Here is a 21,814-nt window from a genome sequence, read left to right on the forward strand (position 1 = left end):
AGATGCTAATTAATTTTAATTGAGGTTAATTTATTTCAATTAGGAAATATCGCTTTTACACGCGATACGTAATTTTGACATAAAATGCAACAATTTTAGCAAGATGGACAGCACCTGATGATGGCTATATGCGGGCGAAACATGTAGTGAGGAAGAAGGGTGACTAGATAGCAAGTTGCATTGAAGACAGAAAGACATACTTCCTTCATATGATCAGAAGGTCATACCGAGAAACTTCAGGTTTCAGTCAGTACTACATTGTCCAGTTTGACGGTTACTTAACGAACCTGTCACCTTGCGTATAGCGTCGGATGGCAAGGTGACGGACTATAAAGGGGTTGGAGGGTGGTAGTCTTGGCTTCATCGAGTTGTTATCCTGGTATCCTCCTGTAACGACTAAGTGAAATCAAGAGATGCTCGGTATCCCGGGCGAGATTCGAGCCGAGTACCTTCCAAAGACAATCCCGGAGAGTTACCTCTAGGCAAGCCTGTTGTGTTTGTAATGTCGTCAGTGTGTAGTAGAGTGTCTAAACTAAGCTCCGTGGCCTGTAGTCCGCAAGGGAGCTATACCGACTGAGCGACCTCCGCTTGTCGGCGAAGTTAGTGCCAACTTTTGCGGATAGGGGGTGTCACGTGATCAGCGCAACGGATCCCCACGGCCGTTAATCTCGATTTTCTAGACCGGAGCCGCTATTTTATTGAAATAGTTCCTCAATTATCCTTACGAGGTTGAGTGGACCCGAACCCGGGACCTCTGGATCCGTAGGCAGGAACTCTGACCACTAGACCACAGAGGCTGTCAGTAGAGTGTCTAAATGGATTATTATTATTATTATTATTATTATTATTATTATTATTATTATTATTATTATTATGTTACCATTGGCTACGGGATGGATGGCTGACGGATGGGATTTCGAGTCCCGGTAGGTGCAAGACTTATTCCCTTCCACGTCGTCCACACCGGTCCTGGGGATCACCAAGCCCCTATCCACTGGCTACCGGAGCTCTTTCCCCGGAGGTAAAGAGACCGGGGCGTGAAGCTGACCGCTCACCTCGAAGTACTGCCTAGGTGGATCTGTACCTCCACTCCCCCATACCTTTTCATGGCGTAGTGTTTAATTAGTTAAGCACAGGGACACCTGTGCCCTTCTACGTAACTCTAATCATTATTCAGGGGCACGCGGTAGCGAAGTTGGTTGAGGCACTATGCTACAAGCCGGAAGGTCGCGGGTTCAAGTCCCGAAGAGGTGAATTCTTTTCAGTTGACCTAATACTTCCAGCTGCACTATGGCCCTGGGGTCGACTTAGTCTCCAACAGAAATGAGTACCAGGAATCTTCCTAGGGTGTAATGGGCGGCCGGCGCATAAGGCTGACAACCTTACTGCCATCTGTGTGCCCACTATCTAGATAATGTGGGACCCTCAACGTCTCACAACCCTATGGGCCTCCGTGGCCTGTTACAAGGATAGCTTCACCTTTTACTATCATTATTCTGTCAAGCTCTCATTCGAAACATCTCTCAAAGAGGTACAGTGTGTAGGAATGGACGAATGGAAGCAGTATTATCCGTGGAAACCGTACGTTGAGACGCGAATTGCCAGATTCTACGGCTGGACACTCAAGGGGCTAATATTCTGCATGCCACACTCACCGAAGTATGTCTCATACTCTCTGTGCTGAGAGAGATCTTCCACGGAGAATGTGTGGAAGCCAAACCTGAGTGAGAATGAAACGTCCGGATCTTGCGCAGTGACTCTGTGCGCCACGGGCTCTAAACCTATCAGCTGATGAATGCATACACCCTCGTGTCTCTTGCTGCAGGTCCCATTGTACGGGTTCAGAACCTGTAGGAATTACACTTAAAATTATCTAACCAGATATTCACTTTGAGGAGCACTTACTGTTTGAAGAATGTCGTCTTCTCAGATGTGGCGCCGTGTAGCTCTTGTGTGAACCGACTTTTCGGAGGAACATATCGCCTTCATTTTCAGGATATAAAATCCGCGAGCGAGGAATCAGCGTGAGAAGGTTGCTGCAGTTGCTGGTTCCTCGATCGTGGATTTTTCTACCCTGAAGATGGAAGCGATACGTTCATCCGAAATTTCGGTTCACGCAAGATCCACACGGCGTCCGTGATACTGAGAACAGAGTTGCAGAATGTGTAGAGTGGTATATAAATGCAACAGGATACTGAACTACAATATTAAGGAAACAGTGACTTTTGAAAGGGCAGAGCAAATGAGGGGAAGACGGATCACTGGTATTATCTGAATTAGAGTGAAGAGTCGTAGGGAAACACGAAGAAACAAACGGCCCTTCTAAGGACCATCTTCCCTACACTGTTCTTATAAATTTTGGTTCGCACATGGCCCCACCTAATACCCGTACCACTCCCCACCCCATGATCGGTTTACTCCTCTGGCATGAAGATGGATGCAGCAGGTTCAAGATGTTGGTAACGATCTACCAGACTACACAGCGTCACATTTCCATAATACAGCAATCTTCATTGTCATCGCCGTGAGGTGCTCAACTCTGATAACGAAATGCGAGGTTCTGGAAGAGGTGAATATTCATTTCACGGGTTTCTGAAATGTGACGCCGTCTAGTTTGTTAGAAACGTGAAATAATTTACACGGCGCCATAACCCAGGAGACCGTGGTCTGAGCCATATTCTTAATTCTACACATATTTTAATTCTAAAGCTCAGTTTATTCTTCGTTGGCCATTGCAACATGACAGTCTCCGATACACCGGGGGCTCTGAACTGGGGGCAGTCACGGATCGGCTCCGTCTGCTTAGTTCAGAGAGACTCTCTGTAACGAAGGTATACGTATTTACTGTGCCTTAAGATACCATAAGTACCGTTCCTAGGAGCGTTACATGTAGGAACAAATTTCCAAGCCTGCATTTTAACAATTTCCTTTATAACTTTCAACGGTTTTCCCCAGGCTCTCCCACCGACCATGAGAGTCTAAAGGCGCGTCCACATTACTCGTGCTCGTGCGTCAGAAGCTTACTGCTGCCGGAAAATCAGGATCTGGAGCTGATATCTGTTGTGAGGAAATGCGAAGGCTTTGTATGCAAATCAGTTTGGGTGTCCACTTCGTCAGCTCCAGATCCTGATTTTCCGGCAGCAGTAAGCTTCTGACGCACGAGCACGAGTAATGTGGACGCGCCTTAACAGTTCTGAACGGGTTTTCCATCCGAGCGTACCGCACAGAAGCGAATGTAACCCAGTCAGGTTAATGGCGAGTCCACACGATCAAAACAAACCAGAGGAATATAAAGTAACGCCATTGAAATGAGTTTTTCTTGAGAAGCTGACAACTGCTTAGCCACTCAAGATGTTACTCCAGTATTTTATGGAACCCGAAAGTTCATTGCCGTTTTCACAAGATCCAGCCCCTGATCACGGTCCTCTTTTTTTAAGACCCATTTTAATATTATACTACAAATGTCACTGGTTCACCATCTTACGTGCAACGCGTCCTTCTAAATCTTATTTAAAAGTTTCTGTACTTCGCACCACATATTTCAGCCGCCATTGATCATCATCAGGAGTTCAAAATTGTAGGTGGAAACTGCTGTGCTTCCGTTTTGTGACTCTGATATTCGATGTGTAGTCCCATCTACGCGCTCGTGTATTTCACGGTGCTGGGTGTCTCTTCCTGTTATGTTGTACGTCTAGACTACTTGTGTTAATGTTACACTCCCATCTTCTTTTACGTTTTCCTACTGGATTATTTCCTTCAAGTTTTCATATTAAAACGCGATGTAATCCTCTCCCGTATTTTCTACATCCTCTGCCAATTTCATTTTCTTGTGTTTGATTATTTTAATATGGTGAAGGATGCAAGTTTGAAGCTCTCATTAAGCGAAACAAACATGTTTTATATATTAAGAGAAAATATTTCTTTTTCTAATCAATCTAATGCATTGTGTAACGAGCAGGCCACAGTGTTGTTTGCTGTGTATGTGTTACGGTAAGGAAGCCGGGACATCCACCACCCGACTATAGGCCTAAAATTATGATTTCATACACGCGTCTATGTTAAGAATAGGGAGAGTGAAATTGGTAATACTCGTAGCTTGCGCCAAACACATGCGATTCTAAATTACTCTCAGAATTTCCGTTGTCTATTATTTTCAAACGGGAAAAACGGAATAAAACTGCATATGGAATATGAAATTGTAACTCAGAAAGTTTTATTTGATAACGCTGTATTTGCCGCATTCATGCACGCGAGAAAATATGACGTCATACCTCAAAATGGCGACTGTTCAAGAGAAAGCAATGTGCGTACTTTGGTTTTTCGTAACAAAGTCTTTTACCAAATCGCAACATCGTTACAGAACTCAGTATGGAAAGGATTCACCTGCAGATAACGCTATCCGACGCTGGGTATCGCAATTTGCTGCCATTAAAACAGTTACACCGCAAATGCTGGAGAACACTTGGCGGGAAGTCAGCTTGGACATCTTAAGGCGCGTCCACATTACTCGTGCTCGTGCTCGTGTGACTCGCTATGCTCGCGAGTAGTGTGGACGATATGACAAGTCACGAGACAAGCAAATTTGAAATTTAAAAACTATAACCAATAAATTAAAATACGACTACAGCCTATACACACTACGAGTAAATATAAGGATCCTCACGCGCCGAAGCCTGGCGAGCAACTGAAGTAGTGTGGACGAAGATTTAAGAGCACGAGCACGAGTAATGAGGACGCGCCTTTACATGCCACGAAAGGTACGCATGTTGAGGTCGCCATTCTGCAATGTTGATATAAAAGTAATAACACTTCTTGAGTTACACTTTTATATTCCATAATGAGCTTTATATTCTTCCGGTTTGAAAATTATGGGCTACGGAAACCCCGACAATAATTTAGAATCACTCTGCAGATCTGTCGTACAGAAAAATGCGAAAATATACGGTTCCTTCCACACCATCTTTCGCAATCTATCATCAACGTAGATGCTACGTAGTCAGTCTATTGCTAGCCACGGTGCTTAAACATTATTTAGAGAAACTCAGAGTAAAGTGGCTCGTAAATAAGATCTAAAAGTTTGTGACAATGGTACATTAATACAAATATTTTGTGTCTGGATATTATTCATCATCCTGCTTTTTTTATTTTAAACAGAACTTTGAGGCGTCTGGATTCTGTCTCCCTCCTCAGGTAAAAATTATTCAGTTGGGTCCAATCGATAGAACTGGTCTACATCCCTGAGCTTGTGCTTATAAGGGTAATCCTGTTAAATATATTTCGAGTTCGTGGATTATCCAACTACACGTATCTCTCGCGCAGAAAGCGGCAGATTTATCTGGCTCGGACTCTACTGCCTGGTCATGAGGTTGCATTTGCGCATGATCTGACTTCTTGACTGGGATTCGGAACAGTTTCAGCAAGTACCTTCTCATCATGATGGCTTGTATACCCCGGGTCGTCAAGAAATTGAGACTTGGCACCGCTGTAGCGAAGAATTCCCAGAGAGTACAGCTGCAGTTCCTCACAGTTACCGATAGCTTCCACGTGTATCCAGTAACTTCGAACCTCTTCTGAAGCTTCCAGCACGAAATCATATCGTTCCCCTAAAATACAATACGTATAATATAAATATTGTATTTAAGCATCATGTTGTGCGTGTACAAATTATCGTTATGTCCAGCCACCACAATAGTTTGTATAACTACATAGTATTTATATTGTCGCGATTCTGAGCGATTCTCGACAGGGTTTTCGATTCGAGATTGAATTTATTGACCACTTCAAAACATGACTGGTGATTACTTTATTTACAGCGCCGTCGCTGCTCTTCACACTTTACAAATCTCACCACCACACGCTAAATATTTTCAGTCTGCTGTGTCTTCACAAGTCGTTCCTTGGTAAAGGTTTCTAACAGTGGGGATTCTTCATCTCAACTGATAAAGTCTTCTCCTCACAGACAAGCTTACATCTCTCTCACAACTGACTAATTTCTAAATGTGTCTCGGTTATAGCATCTCGGGCCGGACCGCGTAGAAAACACTTTTAATTTTGGTACTCCAATAATTTCTGTGGGAACGTATTTGTTTACGAATGCGTTACCCAGTAACGGCTGCGTATACTTGCTTATTAGAAATCTGTTGCCTAAAAGCGAATGTTGTTTCGTTGTTTGTTTCGAGGTCGTTACCCAGGAACTGGTCTGCACGCTGCAATATCACGTACATTACGATTGGGCCCTTTCTGGTCATCATAGGGTAATACATTTGTACACGTACATTCACCTTTTCACTCTACTGCTGTTTCTCCCTACACAACACCATGGCAGAAAAGCAGCAACTAACCATTCAACATCCCAATAATTTTGGAGTGCAATACATAGATGATCCTAATTAGTATACAGAGTGTCCCAGGAGGAATGGACCAAACTTCGGGAGGGTGTTCCTTATGTTAAAGTATGCCGATATAACCCAAAACACCTATATCCAAAGTTGAACGGTTACGGAGATAATGGCCCAGGAAAAGTGTGGTCTTCTGGCAGGTCCACGCACTGTACCTCTCAGCTGAGAGGCCTTATCTATGTCTGTCCTTGAGTGCCGTGATTCACCCTCGCCGTACGTATGTAGTTGGCTTTATCAGAACGCGCAGTGAGCCACGTTACGTCAGCGCTTGCCATTCATGTGTCATGTATAGTGCTTGGAAACCCTAAGGACAATTATGACATGGCGAGCGAGTATTTTGTACTTCAATTTTATGACTTCATGTCACTTACAAGTTAGTTTGAAGTTACGTACATTATTAACATTAGAGAATCCACATATTCCTGCCAGTTTTAATATGTATTTTGTAATCAACAAGTGTGCAACGCCGGTCATAGTTTGACACTTCTCTGGCCATTATCTCCGTAACCGTTCAACTTTGGACATAGGTGTTTTGGGTTATATCGGCATACTTTAACATAAGGAACACCCTCCCGAAGTNATTTATTACCTGACGATGGCGAGAAAGGTTCGAAACCTGATTTATATACACGTGGTAGATTAATTGAGTTCGTGGAATGTGGTTTTATCGTATCACATTACAAGGTATACAAATACACTTAGCAGATTCACATCGGTCCTCAAAATAGTTGCCGCTGGCCGCTATGCAAGTCTGCCATCCTTGATATAGCTGCCGGAAACATTGCTGAAACATATTGGCAGTAAATTCCCGTATGACGCTTTGCGGCCATTCCACGAACTTATTGACTGTGGTAGTGTGTGTGTGTGTGTGTGTGTGTAGGTATACACACTATTGTGGCGACTGAACATAACGATAAAGAACATGATTACAGAAATAATTTCAAGCATATTTTGAGGATAAATAAATAAACTATTAATGAAATATATACGAGTATATATTCGATTAGGTCAAGAAGTGATAATTTTTCTAACGTGCGTTTAAAAAGTACCCGTTTCGAATCTCGGTCGGGACACAGACTATCCTGCATTGAGATATTGCATCAGATGTTTCTCAATGAGAATGAGAACTGGCAGAGGAAAGCGAAATACTCGGAGGAAACCTGCCACCAGTGCCACTTTGTCCACCACAAATCTCGCATAATCTGACCTGGGATCGAACCCGAGCAGCCTCGGTGGGAAGCCAGGAAGTAGCCATCTGAGGTATAGCATGCCCGTATCTAATCCTATTTAACATAAATGGTCGGAATGAGAGTGAGGAATGAATTGGAAAAATACGGATGGAAGTGGTCGTGGCATAACTTGAGAACATTCGTCTGGGGGACTGACGGAAATCAGAAATCCCATTCAGAATAATTAATGTTCCGGACGGGATTCGATCCTGGCACCTTACAAGTCTGTCTTACTCAGTCTCTTGGTTCTGCTGACCGTTAATACTTAAGTTTTACCTCCATACATGTCGATTGAGTTGACTCGAACTGGTTCAACTGGACATCCATCCACAGCGATGACGAGTAGAGTGTGATGAGAGATGCTGAACTTGTATGCACAGGAAGTGCACATCCCTCCCACGATCCGGAACCGGTAATTCTTACCCTGCCTCACCCGGAACAAGTATAATGGGGTCTCTGCATACAGACCATCCATCTGCAATTCAGTAGACTTTATTAGTTACAGAAAGATGAGTAAATATCCCCCCTATGTATATGAAGTAATGCAGCGTCCGCTCGCCGTCAGATTCAACGCTCCGCGTCAGTTGCAGTAGGTTAGCGTTAATGACGATGGAAGCGCCACTAGACCACTTTTATTGATGCTTACCGCAGTCTGACATCAGATGGCATAGCATGTTACAGTTAGGATGGTGTACGATTAATTTTTTGTACTTTTATATCGTGAACGATGACACTTGACTGCAGAGTGTTATAACTTATGACTCTGCAAGTCACATGTAAATTTTTATAGTAATCTTATATGTTGATCGTCATATTAAGTACTCAAACATTAGTAGGCCAAAATCACTTTTGAAGAATTGGGTCTTCTGGATTATGACGCCTTCTAGTTCGGAGAAAGAACGAAGTTTCGGGCGAACATATCGCCTCCATCTGCACGGCAGAAGCAGCAGAAATTCCGACGAACAATCTGAAGAGCTCTGCGGTGTTTCAGCTCTTGTTACTTCATGCATCCTGTTGTGTTATATATTTCTTTATTAAAACCGTCACATGTTTCGGCTATTCAAAGCCATCATCAGGCAAATACATGGCTAACAAACATACACCACTGAACTCGAGTGGTTGTTTACATTCCCTACAGACCGGAGAGTACTTTGTAAGATGGGGCACCTACTAAATAATTAACATTAACGATTCTGTATTTCAGCATCCCGTTGTAATTGTTCAAATTAGCGTCCATTGTTTATCTTCCGTCAAAATTGCAACAATTCTTACATTCTACAGTTCAACACTACATGTTTCGGTCCCAAACGGCCATCTTCAGGTGTTTTTATGTTACAGATATTTTACTAAAACTGTGTTTTACTGTAGTTTTGAAATGTAGAATATAAAAAGTGTTGCAATTTTGACGGAAGATAACCAATGGACGCTAATTAACATTAATGTTAATACATCTATATCACGAGCCTCCAAAACAGCTTATTATATATACACAAAATATAGAATACTCCAATTTGTCCGTGGGAACGCAACAAAATCGCAAAAACCGACTGACTCGATGATGTAAAGCATCGCTCGAAGAATTTTATTCTTGTTTTATACTATAACTTTTGTTTTATATAGTCTAATTTATTATATTTTTACGCCAAGTATTTTAATATAGTTAATATTTTTGTATCCAATTTTACTAGTACTGCAGTTCAGTGGTGTATATTTGTTAGCCATGTATTTGCCTGATGATGGCTTTTAATAGCCGAAACATGTAGCAGAGCCAAACTTGGCACTGACCTTAATATAATTGTGTTGTGACGGTTTTTAATAAAGAAACTTGTTACTTATTGTTACCGTGCGAAAGGAGATGTAAAAATTACGAGCACATATAATATTGTCGCGTGACATACACCCAACACGTGACAATTTGATGTCAGAATTCGTTTACGAACGAAAACCACACGGAAAAGACGTGGAGTCACAGCAGAAGTTGGAACTTCTGCTGAAGGAAATCAAAGCTGGCCAAGAAAAAGCAGACGTCAACCAAGCTAAGACGGAGGCCATAATGGAGGCTGGCCGAGAGGAGTGGAAAGTCGGCCAAGAAAAACTGCTACAGGGAATGAAAGCCTGGCGAGAAGAAATCCGCTCAGTGCTGTTTGAGACAACGAATACCAGAAAAGAGACGATGGCCTGCCGAGAGATGGAGTCACGTCCAGAAGAAGAACAGCCGACCTCACTGGACAGGAAACTTGAGGCGGCAGAAAAACGAGAGGTCCCCGTAGAAGACGTCGAAGTAATACCGGTCGGAGAACCGAAGAAGAAAAGGCGTAGGGACCGAAACCAGCGAAAATGAAGAAATGGACCCAGGAAAAGGATGGGTGCAGAAGAAGACTGGCCGTCGCCCGCAGAGGGACGAGCCGTCGTGTGGAAGTGGCACGGAAGAATAAAACCAGCAGCAAGGTGTCCCGCCGTGCAACAGTGGCGTGGCGCAAAAGGAACATCTTCAGGAAATCTACGACCCAAGGAAAGTGTGGACCGCGGCACGAATTTGCTGCCGACAGAAATATGACTAGCTGTGTAGGTGTGATACGGCGCAAGGGAGGTTTCGTAAAGAAATATTCAACCAGGGTCAATGCTGAACAAGAAACCTGGAAAGGATGAAAAGAAATAAAGAACATAGGCGGCAGACGGTCACTATGCCAGAAGAGAAAGGTGCCAACTAAGGACGACATCGGAGGGTGTAGATCGGGACAGCGATCGCACCTAGGAGGGAGAAGAACTCGTAGGAAGACCATCTACGAGATTGTCAGCGTGAAGATCGCGAAGCGAATAGTCGGATCTTCTGTCAGCCTACGACAAGGCAAGGATTGGGCACTGTGGAGATGTCGACCCCCTCCAAGACGGAAAAGTGGAATAGCGCATGGTGGAGGAACCGGTAACACAGAAGCACCGGCCTCCCCAGCTAGAATGAGTGAATGAGCGACGAATGAATGTGAGGGACGAATGTGAAACGATGGGATCGACGAACGCTGGACCATGGAATTTTTCGGGACGAACAATATTAATAAGGGAGCGGATGTAACGGCCGGAAAATAGTCACTGCAAGAGGAGTAACCGGACAAAAAGAAGACGTTGCAAGAACAGCCTTCAAAGAAAAGGAACGGGGATGCATCGTTAGGCTATTCGGGACGAACAGCCTTGAGGAGGGAGCAGTGTGACGTATTTGCGCTATGCAGGACACCCCCTCCCCCGCCAGCGGTGACGTAACAATATCGGAGCGCTGCCGCTGCTACGGTAACAGGCCAGTCAACACTCCGCCCCTCTCCCCCCCGGTGACATAACAGACCTTCCTAATGTGACGTAACAGACCTTTCCACTGTTATGTAACAGGGAACAATGCTGGTAACACGAGGCAACAGGGAACGGTATAAAAAGTCGGCTGAGCAGTATGTGACAAGAGTGTGGATCGTGAAGCCAGATAGAAAACAGTTGAAGTCTAGCAGTCGCCGTTTTGTACTGTGAATAATTGAAGACTATTGAAGATAATGTGAAGAGATTATTGAGTAGGGTTTGCAAAGTGTGTAAACCCGTAACATTGTCATAATTAATTATAGCTACGACATGTAGGTTGTTAAATAAACCAGTTAACAATCTGAACTGCGTCTTCAGTGGCAAAACACGTTACAATATTTAATAAGCACTCTTCGTGAAGTTTCTTTTCGACGAAACGTTTGTGGCCTTTTCAGAGAGACGGAAGGCGTTGACATATACATTTTGGAATTGAAATATACTATCGCGGGCGGCACAGAACCTACTCATCCCTAATGAATTGGCGTAGCGATAACGGGTTTGACTTATATTCGGAGGTGCTGGGTTCTGATCCCGGCTGGGACACTGGCTATCATAACTTAACCTCTTCGTGGTATTTCTTTGTCCATCAGGGGAAATCACGGGATTTCGTCAGCTAGACCATGACGTCTTCACTCAAAGTTATTTCCAATTCACTATTCTTCTTTAATGCTATCATTAAGTTAAAGATGGCCCTGTGCTTAATTAATTAAGCACCACACCATGAAGATATATACGTCAGAAACATATTGGTGTAAGTTGTCAGCTTCGCGCGCATGTCGGTTTGCCCCTATACCCATTGGATAGGAGGCTGGGTTGGCCCCAGAGCCGGTCTGGACTCTGTGGAGAAGAGAAAAAATGGCTTGCCTCTGCTGGGAATGGAACCCCGGCCGTCCAGGCTGTAACCCGTCGCTATAAACTGAGCGGCGTAAAATGACCCATAAGAAAAGTAACCGACGAGCATAATGTGGCCCGCGCTCCGCGAGTTGTGTATCCGTTGTGTATTGGAAATACTGGTGCCCGTAATTTAATCAGGGGACTGGCAAACGGTAGTTCTATGAGGACGGAAGCTTGTTTCTCGAAGAAAGAGGAAAGAACTTTCATATTGAGCTGAACTGAGTGTTTTTTTTTTTACTATATGCACGAATCCCATACCACAGAACTGATAGCATGGAAAGGAGAGCTGATAATCAATTCTATACAACGTGACGAATTTAATATCCAGGGTGAAGCGAAGCCAGTCTAAATGGAATTCTAATCTAGCCGAAAGGGTAAATGTCTTAAAAACTGATTACTCTTTTTCAGGTCCATTTTATGAAATATGAAACGAATCTGCAACACTTTTCTTTCTGAGAGACTGAGGAAGAGCACGAACAATCAGAATAACCTGTCTCCGTGCCGAGCGGCACAAATGCTCACAGCTTGGCGTCGCGCAGTTTTTAGGAACCGGAATAGCTCAGTTGTTATAGCGACCGGCTAAAAGCTGGACGGCCGGGTTCGATTTCCGACAGGGGCACGATATCTTTCTCCTCCACAGCGCCCAGACCGGCTCTGGGGTCGACCCAACTCCTATCCAATGGGTACCGAAGGCTCTTTCCCCGGGGATAAAGCTTCCGGGGCGTGAAGCTGTCCACTCACCTTCGTCTAGTGCCGAGGTCAGAAAGGGTGTAGAAATTCCTCCACTCCCTTATATATATATATATATTCATGACATCGTGCTTAATTATGATGGGCAGTCAAATGAAAGCGGCTCAGAAACCAAAGCATATTATAGAACATTTCTTACCTCAAAAGTAATCTCCAGAACTGTTAATACATTTATCCCACTGGGAGATAAGACGGTCAGTCCCATCCTTGAAAGAGCTTGTGGGCTGTCTACGGAACCACATCTGTACCCAGCCACACACGTCTTCGTCCGATGCAAACCGATGCCCACGAATGTCTCTCTTCAGGTCTCCAAAAATGCAAAAATCACATGGGGAGAGATCTGGGCTGTAGGGGGGATGTTGAAGCACTTCCCAACCAAATCTCTGTAGCGCATTCCTCACAGAGTTGGCAGTGTGGTGGCGCGCATTACCATGAAGAAGGATAATGCTGTTCGATAGCATTACAGGGCGTTTTGACTTTATGGCACGTCTCAGTTTCTGCAAACTGTCTTCATAGCGTTGTGCACTGATTGTGGCCCCATGCTCGAGAAATTCGACAAGCAGAGGACCCTTGCAGCCGAAGAAGAACGTCATCATCACTTTACCGGAACTTGTGTGTACGGGTTTGGGTTACTTCGGTGGGCTAGAATTCACATGTTTCCACTCTTGGCTCTGCCGTTTGCTCTCGGGTTCAAAATGGTGGGACCAATTTTCGTCCCCAATGGCAGTACGGGTCAGAAAAGCATACTCTTCCTCGTGGTATCATTGCAAGTGACCCAGTGATGCAGCCATTCTCTGAGTCTTCTGTTCCTCCGTGAGTTGATGTGGAACCCACTGCGCGCAGATTTTGCGGTACAGCATGTGTTTTGTCACAATGGCGTTTACGGAATCGTGACTTACTCCCATCATAAAACTAATTTCTTACAGTGATCTGTTGGTTTGCCCAGATATGACCATCCAATGCAGCAATAACATCCAGGAGTGATAACAGGATGAGCCTGTCATGGACGATCATCGTGCAATGACACACGTCCCTCTCGGAATCTCTTATGCCACGCCAACACACGCGAACGTGACATGCTGTATTCGCCGTAAACAACAGACATGCGACGATGAATTTCTCGTCCCTCTACTCCTTCAGCAGTCAAAAGCGCACTACACTTCCCTGTTCTTCTTTACCCGCCTCCATTACTGATGTTTGACGACCACTCGTAGCTCTAACCCTACTTTCAGCACAATAAACACACGAGTAGTGTGCAAGGGCACGTTGTCACTGTGCTTTCCCGAGTTCCCACCAGATGTCCGTACCGTAAGCAAATTCCAGTGTTACCAACTTGCGCGCCGTTTGAGTTATGCGTGGTGACCCGTTTTCATTTGACTGCCCCTTATAATTAAGCACAAGAAAAACTTTACCTTTATACACAGTTTTTGTTGTTGTTTTGTCTAACAAAACTGACAGATTTTAAGCCGGGGCTCTTACACATTTCGTGGTCGCGCCACACTTGGGGATATTCGTGTCTTCTAGTTACCGTGGAATTATAAGAGGGAACTAAAATTTAGAATAAAAGTACCCTTTTTCAAATAAAGTCGTTTATTTTATGAGAATGTAAAATAAAACAATAATACAAAATTATGCTGATTTGCTACAAGTATAAATTAAAAATTATGGAAATGCATGTTTTATTTTATATAGCCATTTCTCTCTGCAACCCCTCGCGTCGAACTGGGCAAAATTTGCAGAACACTAGTTGAGAACTACCCATAAAAATGAATGATGAATACTGGAAGTGTTTGGAAGGAAACGGTATGTGGTTTAATTGAGGCAATATCACAACATTTACATGGAGTTACTAAGGGAAACCACGAGAAAACACTGTCAGGATAACAATTGTAGCAGCCAAGATTCGAAACAGAGCACTTCCAGACTACCGTTATGACAACCTGCTTTGTCGCTACAGAGAATATATTGCGGTTGATGAAGAGGTGTACGTTCTGGATCTTCAAACCGTGGTTCGCGAGTGACCAGTGTATTGTAACCGCGGAACAGTACTTACCTCTTTTCTCCCTTTGCCGTTTATGAGTATGGAGTCCGGATTCTGGAACTTGTCATGCGTTTCAAGACCGGGAAGATGTTCTCCAGCTGACGACTTCATCCAGTCACTAACGAAGATGACGTGTGACGCCAAATCATAGTCATACAGGTGACTATTTGGTTCCAAAGAAGTGGGTCTGCGGACTACCATTGCCCCTTGAATCCCGTCCTGCTTCTGGAAGCCTAATCAGTGAAACAAAGTTTCAGCTTATCGCCTTCAGAGTGCTGGAACCAACCAAGTGATGTAGCCCCCAACTTAAAATATTTCTAAATCTCAAAGAGAGTCTTCTAGAAAAATCTAAATCAGCCCAACATTCCAATGAAGGGGGTCATTGGTTAAGCTGGGATGATGCCAGGATTTTGGAAATTTAAAGTAACAGCAGATATATATATATATATATTTAAGGGCGGAAAAATTCAGGGAACAAGTCCTCCGGGAGGGACTTTAAGCCGTGCGTCCCTTGTCGTAGATTTACGGCACGTAAAAGAACCTGTCTCTAGGAGACCTCTGAGCTAAATTTGGCAAAAAATTTCCCGCCCAAAGTAGTTTCCAATGCCTCCGGTAGATGGGGAAGTATTAGATACCACTGCCAGTAGAAGGTTGGAACCTCGCTGGCAGAAAGGGGCTAATAGCGAGCACTAGTACCGGTAGGGTATGAAGACAGTAGAAATTAAAAGGGGGACGCACAATGGACCAATAACTGGTCTAAGTCCATGGGGAAACCCACCCCCTCTATACTCAATACTTAAATACTCGACAGCAGATATAAAGAATACAATGAATCGGCACACAAGGCATGCTTAACCAATCCGATCAGCCAACCAAATTTGGGAATTTCTCACATTTCGATCCCCTTATCAGCAATTAGGTTATAAATTCACGGAGATTTGTATGACGTGGCAGATTTCGTCATGGGTTTCTATAAGGTTTTAGTCTCGAGTGCTCATGTTTTATTCCATAGATGCCGCTAAATGTAAGCATGGTAGGTCTTATTTGTATACGATTTTTTTGTCAAAATAAAAATATTCACAAATTTTCCAATGTTTTTTTTTTCTGTGCATTGGTGCCCATCCACGTGGTTTTGTTGGCTAGGTTTGTAGCACCAATTTCTACCTACCTTTCTATCCTAGTTCGACGAATGTGCGTGCTTTTTCACAATTTTATTGTATATTTTCTTGTTATCTCCCTTCGAGAAGGGGCACTTCTCGAAGGGAGACTCAACTAGTTGGTTGAGGCACTCTGCTGAAAGCCGGAAGGTCGCGGGTTCATGTCTCGATGAGGTTATTGGATTTTTTCAATTGACCTAATCCTTCCGGCCGCAATGTGGCCCTGGGGTCGACTCAGCCTCTAACAGAAATGAGTACCAGGAATTAATTAAATAATTTTCCTGGGGAGTAAAGCGCGGCCGGCGCGTAAGGATTACCGCCATCTTTGAGCCGATTGTCTAGATAATGTGGGACCTTCAACGTCTCACAACCCTATGGGCCTCCACGACCTGTTACAGGGATAGGAATAGGGTGTTGAGGAGAATATGTGGACCGAAGAGAGATGAAGTGACAGGAAATTGGAGAAAACTGCATAATGAGGAGCTTCATAACTTGTACTTTTCTCCAAGTATAATTAGAATGATCAAGTCAAGGAGGATGAGGTGGGCAAGGCATGTAGCACGAATGGAGGACAAGAGGAATGCATATAGGATATTGGTGGGAAAACCAGCAGGAAAGAGACCACTGGGAAGACCAAGGGTAGGTGGGTGGACAATATAAAAATAGATCTTAGAGAGATAGGATGGGATGGGATGGATTGGATTGATCTGGCTCAGGATAGGGACCATTGGAGGGCTCTTGCGAACACGGTAATGAACTTTCGGTTCAATAAAATGCTGGGAAATTCTTGAGTAGCTACAGATTTGGCTTCTTCTCAAGAAGGGCTCAGCTCCATAAGTAAGTAAGTAAGTAAGTAAGTAAGTAATAACGTTAGGCCGCGCCATAGCTGAAGCGGTTAGTGCCTGGCTTCCCACCGCGGCGGCCCGGGTTCGATCCCGGGTCCGATCCCGGGTCTAGTGAAGTGGGATTTGTGGTGGAAATGTGGCGTTGGGGCGGGTTTTCTCCGAGTACTTCTTCCCATGCCAATCTTCCTTCCACCAGTTGCTCCACAATCACCCTCACCTATCATCTGTGGCTGGTACAATAGGCCAGAGGTGGCCGAAGTACAAGGGACTTAGTCCCACCCCACTAGCAATAAAAAAAGTACTAACGTTAATAGGGCCGTCTACACAGGAGCTGGGATAGCGCAGTCGGTACAGCGACTGGCTACGGACCGGTCGACCGAGGGGTCAGAGTTCGTGTCCTTGTAGGATGAAGAATTTTCTCTTTTCCACGTCGTTAGACCGGCTCTGGGGTCGACCCAACCCCCTATCCAATGGGTACCGGGGGCTCTTACCCCGGGGTTAAAGCGGCCGGGCCTGAAGCTGACCACTCACCTCCATCTAGTGCCGAGGTCAAGAAAATGTGGGTCTATACATCAACTCTCCCTATAAACCTTCATGGCGTAGTGCTTAATTAGTTAAGGACGGGGACAACTTTACGTTTTGCTTGCGAGATAATCCCCCCTCTCCTTTCATGTAGTGTCACACGCTAACCCCCCCCTTTTCTCTCTTTCTTGAGGCTGTGAGGTTCAACTGCTCTGTGATCAGTATACTAAATACAGCCTTACCGTTGTGTGAATGCCAGTATAACGTGCCGAATGTATCTGCTTTGAAATCATATCTGAAGGTCGTAGTTTGTGATATCGGACATTGCGTGATCATAGGAACGCCGTCCATGTGTGGCGTTCCAATCTGATCTGTGCCATGCCAGTGGATTGTCGTGGTTTGTCCCGGGATCCTATTCACTACATCCACAATAATTCTGTCCCCGAAGCATACCTGGAACGAGAAATGAAACTTGGCTCAAGCTTTAAAGCACAATAGTTGCTAGACATACGTTACCTCTGCATTGTGCATCTTGCGTGCTTCATATAGCGCTCGATGCAAGCGGCGATAAATGACTAACTTCGTGGAGCCGAATTCTTCTTAAGACGCGGCCAGTTGCACAGCTACTCATGAATTTCGAAACATACAAGTATTATTGAACCAAAATGCTCATAACCGTGTTCACAAGACCCCTTCACCTGTCCCTTTTTTGAGCCAGATGAGTCAAATACATACCACCCCATCTTTAAGATTCATTTTAATATTATCTTCCCACCTTTATCAAGATCTTCCTAGTGCTGTTTTTCCTTCTGATTTTCCCACCAAAATCCTATATGCATTTCCCTTCACCCCCATTCGCTCTACATGCCCTTCCCATTTCATCCTCCTTTGACATGATCATTCTAATTATACTTAGCGTAGAATATAAGTTATGATGTCCTCATTATGCGATAACAAAGAGCAGTTATTTCCCTAAAGGCTGGTTTCCGCTTACCTGTATGGATGGTCCCGGAAGCTGGTTGTTGACCGCAATAATTCCACGTTCGTACCCATCAGCCGTGATGCATTGATTCTGGAAGCAGTCCGTTACATTGGCTGGGCAGTTTCTGCAGGCCCTGAAACAGACAACCGTAACTCGTGCAAAGTGGACCGGCATGCAGTCTCAGAGTGAGAGCAAGTGGGAAAGGCTCATGCTGCTACGGAGAAAGGTTGAACAAAGGCAGTCGAAGCGTGGCTTCCGGTTCTGACGGCGGTGACTGAATTTTGTGCCTTCGATTCCAAAGTAGAAGAGGTACCAAGGTTTCGGAGTGATTTCCTATAACCAACTTCAGGTTAAGTTACGTACTCTTCTGTCCTGTTTATGGATAGGACAGGGACCCTACTGTGTACTTACGGTCCCATGGTTTTGTAGTTCTGCAGTGTCCAATTATAGTAGCATATTCTGGGTGGGGAGCCTTCCTCGCAGGGTCTGTAGCACGAAGTCTCGCGGAAGTAGTCCATGTCTGAGATGACGTTGGGCTGCAAGAACTGCTCAACACGCAGTCCCGCTGCAACACGAGATGACGTGTCATGCAAAATGTGCTCAGACTTATGCAGATCAGTTTCACATGTCGTGGGAAAAACGTCCGCTCTTTTTATTTATTTATTTTTCTTTTTGATACCTTATTCCCCCCACTTTTTCTTCTGAATTAACTCGTGTTAGTTCTCTTTCTTTTCTTCCATAGTCCTCTTTTTCCTTAATCTGTTTATCCTGACTTCCTGTGCCTCCGACTGGTTCGCTCAGAGCCGCGATGTCTCTCATATACCCTGCCCTTGGAAACCGGACCTTCAGAGCGTACACCGACTCGCGATTTGCACATGGCATTCAAAATCCCTTACGCATATGATTATATAACAAAATTATGCAGGCAGCAAGCAGAACTCATGCAAAATCATGTCAATGAGAATGTTCGCAATATTGGTCAAGACGAAGCCCGACACAGAAAATATAAAAGGCTTAAACTTGGCGGCGGTCAGGCATACGACCGTTCAAGTGACTAGACTGCCGTGGTAGCGAATACTACTGGAAATATTACTGTGACGTATTTGCGCCATGCAGGCCAACACCCCCCCCCCTTTTCCAGCGGTGACGTAACAGCATCGGAGCAACTGCCGCTGCTACGGCAACAGGCCAGTAAACATTCCGTCGCCTCCCGCGGTGGCGTAACAGCACTTTCCATGATGACGTAACAGGGGACACCGCGGTTACTATGCAGCAATAAACAGCTCTCGGCAGCGTTCCCTAGCAACGCCTGTAAACAAGGCGTTTACGTAACAGTTAAGCGATGTGGGTTTTCCGCTGTCCGACTGAGGGTTTATAAGAGTTACTAGAGAAAGAGTAACCAGTGAACACCCGTGTGGAGGCGGGGTCGAATACCTCCACCGTGACTCTGTGAGTCGTAGGAGGCGACGAAAAGGGAAGTCTCAAATCTGAGACAGTAAAATATGGTCGCGAGTCTCAAGGGAATCGGACCCGAGAAAGACTGCGCTCGCAAGGGCCAGCAACATATATAAAAGACAGACCCGTCCTCTCGTCTGAGAGGGCGCCTCTCAAAAACAATGCCGTAAATGTCAAACAGTAATAAATATCTGGTCATGAGCCCAAAATGGGGCTCGACACCAAGACGTACTGACTGACTGACCGACCGACCGACCGTCAGTCGCTATGTAACTTTGACTTTGACTTCAGTGACCATACAGTTGCAGTCTAGCATTCGCCGGAGTGAGTTGTGGAACCGCAGATGGCAGTAGTTGTGTAATTGTGAATTGTATAAGTGTACGAGCGAATGTGGAATAAATTCGCCATATTCAATATGGCGTGAAGTTATTTGTCGCGTTACGTACCCGACATGTGACAGTACATAGTCTGCTATACTGAGCCTGAACTGACAGAGGCCTTGTACATATTGTGCATAGAAGTAGGAATTAAGGCTAGGATTAAATTGTAAATATATGTAAATACTGACAATGGACTTACTAATACAGACTATAAGCACAATAGACCACTGTAGGTCGCGGTGCAAGGGCCAAAAAGGCCTACCCCTCATACATTCATTCAATACAGACTATATCTGACAAATGACAGACCCGACCTCTCGGCAGAGAGGGTGCCCCAAATGGACAGGACAGCAACTTTCATTTAATAAAAAACATATCGTTACCGTTTCAGCATTTTTTATTCGAGTGACTGCACCACGTGGTGTGGCTATTACATCATTACCTGCCGCAGACGCTGAAGCGAGGAGCAGCCAGAGTGCAGTGGCGTGCACAGTAGACGCCATCACACAGCTCGGTTGAACTGTGTACACACCCAAAGTCAGGCGAAGGCCTATAAACATACAGTAATAGAGTGCGTTCAGTTAAGGAGGAAACTTCGCAACACCGCTGACGTGGCCCAACATTCCTCACAGATTGCTACTGTAACTGTTGATAGCAGAATGAGTCATTAGCGCTGATAAACGCGCGCTGTTACAGTTACAGTTACAGCAGCAGTCTGAGAGGAATATTGGGCCCGCTCAACGGTGTTGCGAAGTTTCCTCCTTGATTGAACGCCCTGTATTAAAAAACAAATCGATAAGATCCTTAAATTTGTAAATATATATTACAAAAAAAAAAGAAAGAAACCGATAGGATCCATGATTTCGCAACAATATTATAAAGGAACCGGGAAGATTTTTACATTTGCAGCAGTATTGTAGAATAAACTGATAAGATTTACAGAACTGTAGGAAGATTATAAACAAACCAATAGAAGCAGATTGCTGTTTGACGTTTGCACCTTGCTTGGCTTACACTTATACCCAGAAGATGGAGTCAGTACGTTCCTCCGAGACACCGATAAATTTCTGTCGAACTGCACGTCCCTCATCTCCCGGAAGACAGCAGTCTCTTTATAATTTGCTGCTTTGCTCTTTCCCAGGCATTTGAATGAAGTATTATTATTATTATTTGCAAATTTACGCTATAAGCGATTGATTCAGCCGAGCTCCTGTTGTAATTATGAATCAATTTCTTGGGACACGCGTTAGCGTAATTGGTTGAGGCACTATGCTACAAACCGGGAGGTAGTGAGTTGGATTTTCGATTAGGTGTAACGCGTTTACCCGGCGCCGGTGGGGGTGGCAGTTCCCGCCGCCGCCGCGTACTTGTTACTAAAAACTCTCGCTAGTGCCACTGAGAGTCAGGGGTTCGTCTTGGTGCAGGAGCTGACGCTAGAGCCCAAGATTAAACAGACCACACTCCACACGTTGATAATATTATTAACCAAGTTTATTGAAGAAGAAAAAGAATGAAGAAAGATACATAGAAATGTTACATTGAGAATGACGACCCTCGCCTCTTGCGAGCTGCCTTCTATCTGCCAGCCTCGGGCTTTGTTCCCAAAGAACCACCACGTGCTACAGTGTTTTTTTAGGTGGCTATGCGCCCTCGCATCCAGCCAGCGATGGGACCACTGGTCGTATCTCAATGTTTACTGGTGAAGGGGTGAGGCCACATACCAATCCGTCTAGCTCGAAATAACACCGTGTGTGGTCCCTTTAGGACTGCTTATATGCAAAGTATTCTTAATATCAAATGGTTACACATTTAAAAGTTACAA

At 44.6% G+C, this 21,814-nt stretch overlaps 2 protein-coding genes across 3 annotated transcripts in view; one reads left to right on the forward strand and one right to left on the reverse strand.

Moving 5' to 3' along the window:
- LOC111870644 (oxidoreductase OpS5) overlaps positions 1–20,534 on the reverse strand; it is a 29,027-nt gene extending 8,493 nt beyond the window's left edge. Inside the window, exons 1-8 of one of the 2 annotated variants that reach the window (XM_023863104.2) lie at positions 20,435–20,534; positions 18,569–18,722; positions 18,170–18,290; positions 17,418–17,628; positions 14,664–14,884; positions 7,904–8,102; positions 5,425–5,603; positions 1,656–1,848 (exon numbers count right to left, since the gene is read on the reverse strand). In XM_023863104.2, coding sequence (XP_023718872.1) covers positions 1,656–1,848; positions 5,425–5,603; positions 7,904–8,102; positions 14,664–14,884; positions 17,418–17,628; positions 18,170–18,290; positions 18,569–18,722; positions 20,435–20,495 — 1,339 coding nt within the window. In that variant the 5' untranslated portion in view covers positions 20,496–20,534. Of the gene's footprint in view, positions 1–1,655; positions 1,849–5,424; positions 5,604–7,903; positions 8,103–14,663; positions 14,885–17,417; positions 17,629–18,169; positions 18,291–18,568; positions 18,723–18,836; positions 18,919–20,434 lie in introns of those variants that run through there. The other variant, XM_033753956.1, reaches the window with a different exon arrangement.
- The window catches only part of LOC111870643 (multidrug resistance-associated protein 5), a 164,573-nt gene that overhangs the window by 30,452 nt on the left and 112,307 nt on the right, over positions 1–21,814 (forward strand). The gene's annotated exons all lie outside the window — the stretch shown is intronic.

Source organism: Cryptotermes secundus, unplaced genomic scaffold, assembly GCF_002891405.2.
Source record: "Cryptotermes secundus unplaced genomic scaffold, Csec_1.0 scaffold588, whole genome shotgun sequence".
Classification (NCBI taxonomy): Eukaryota; Metazoa; Arthropoda; class Insecta; order Blattodea; family Kalotermitidae; genus Cryptotermes; species Cryptotermes secundus.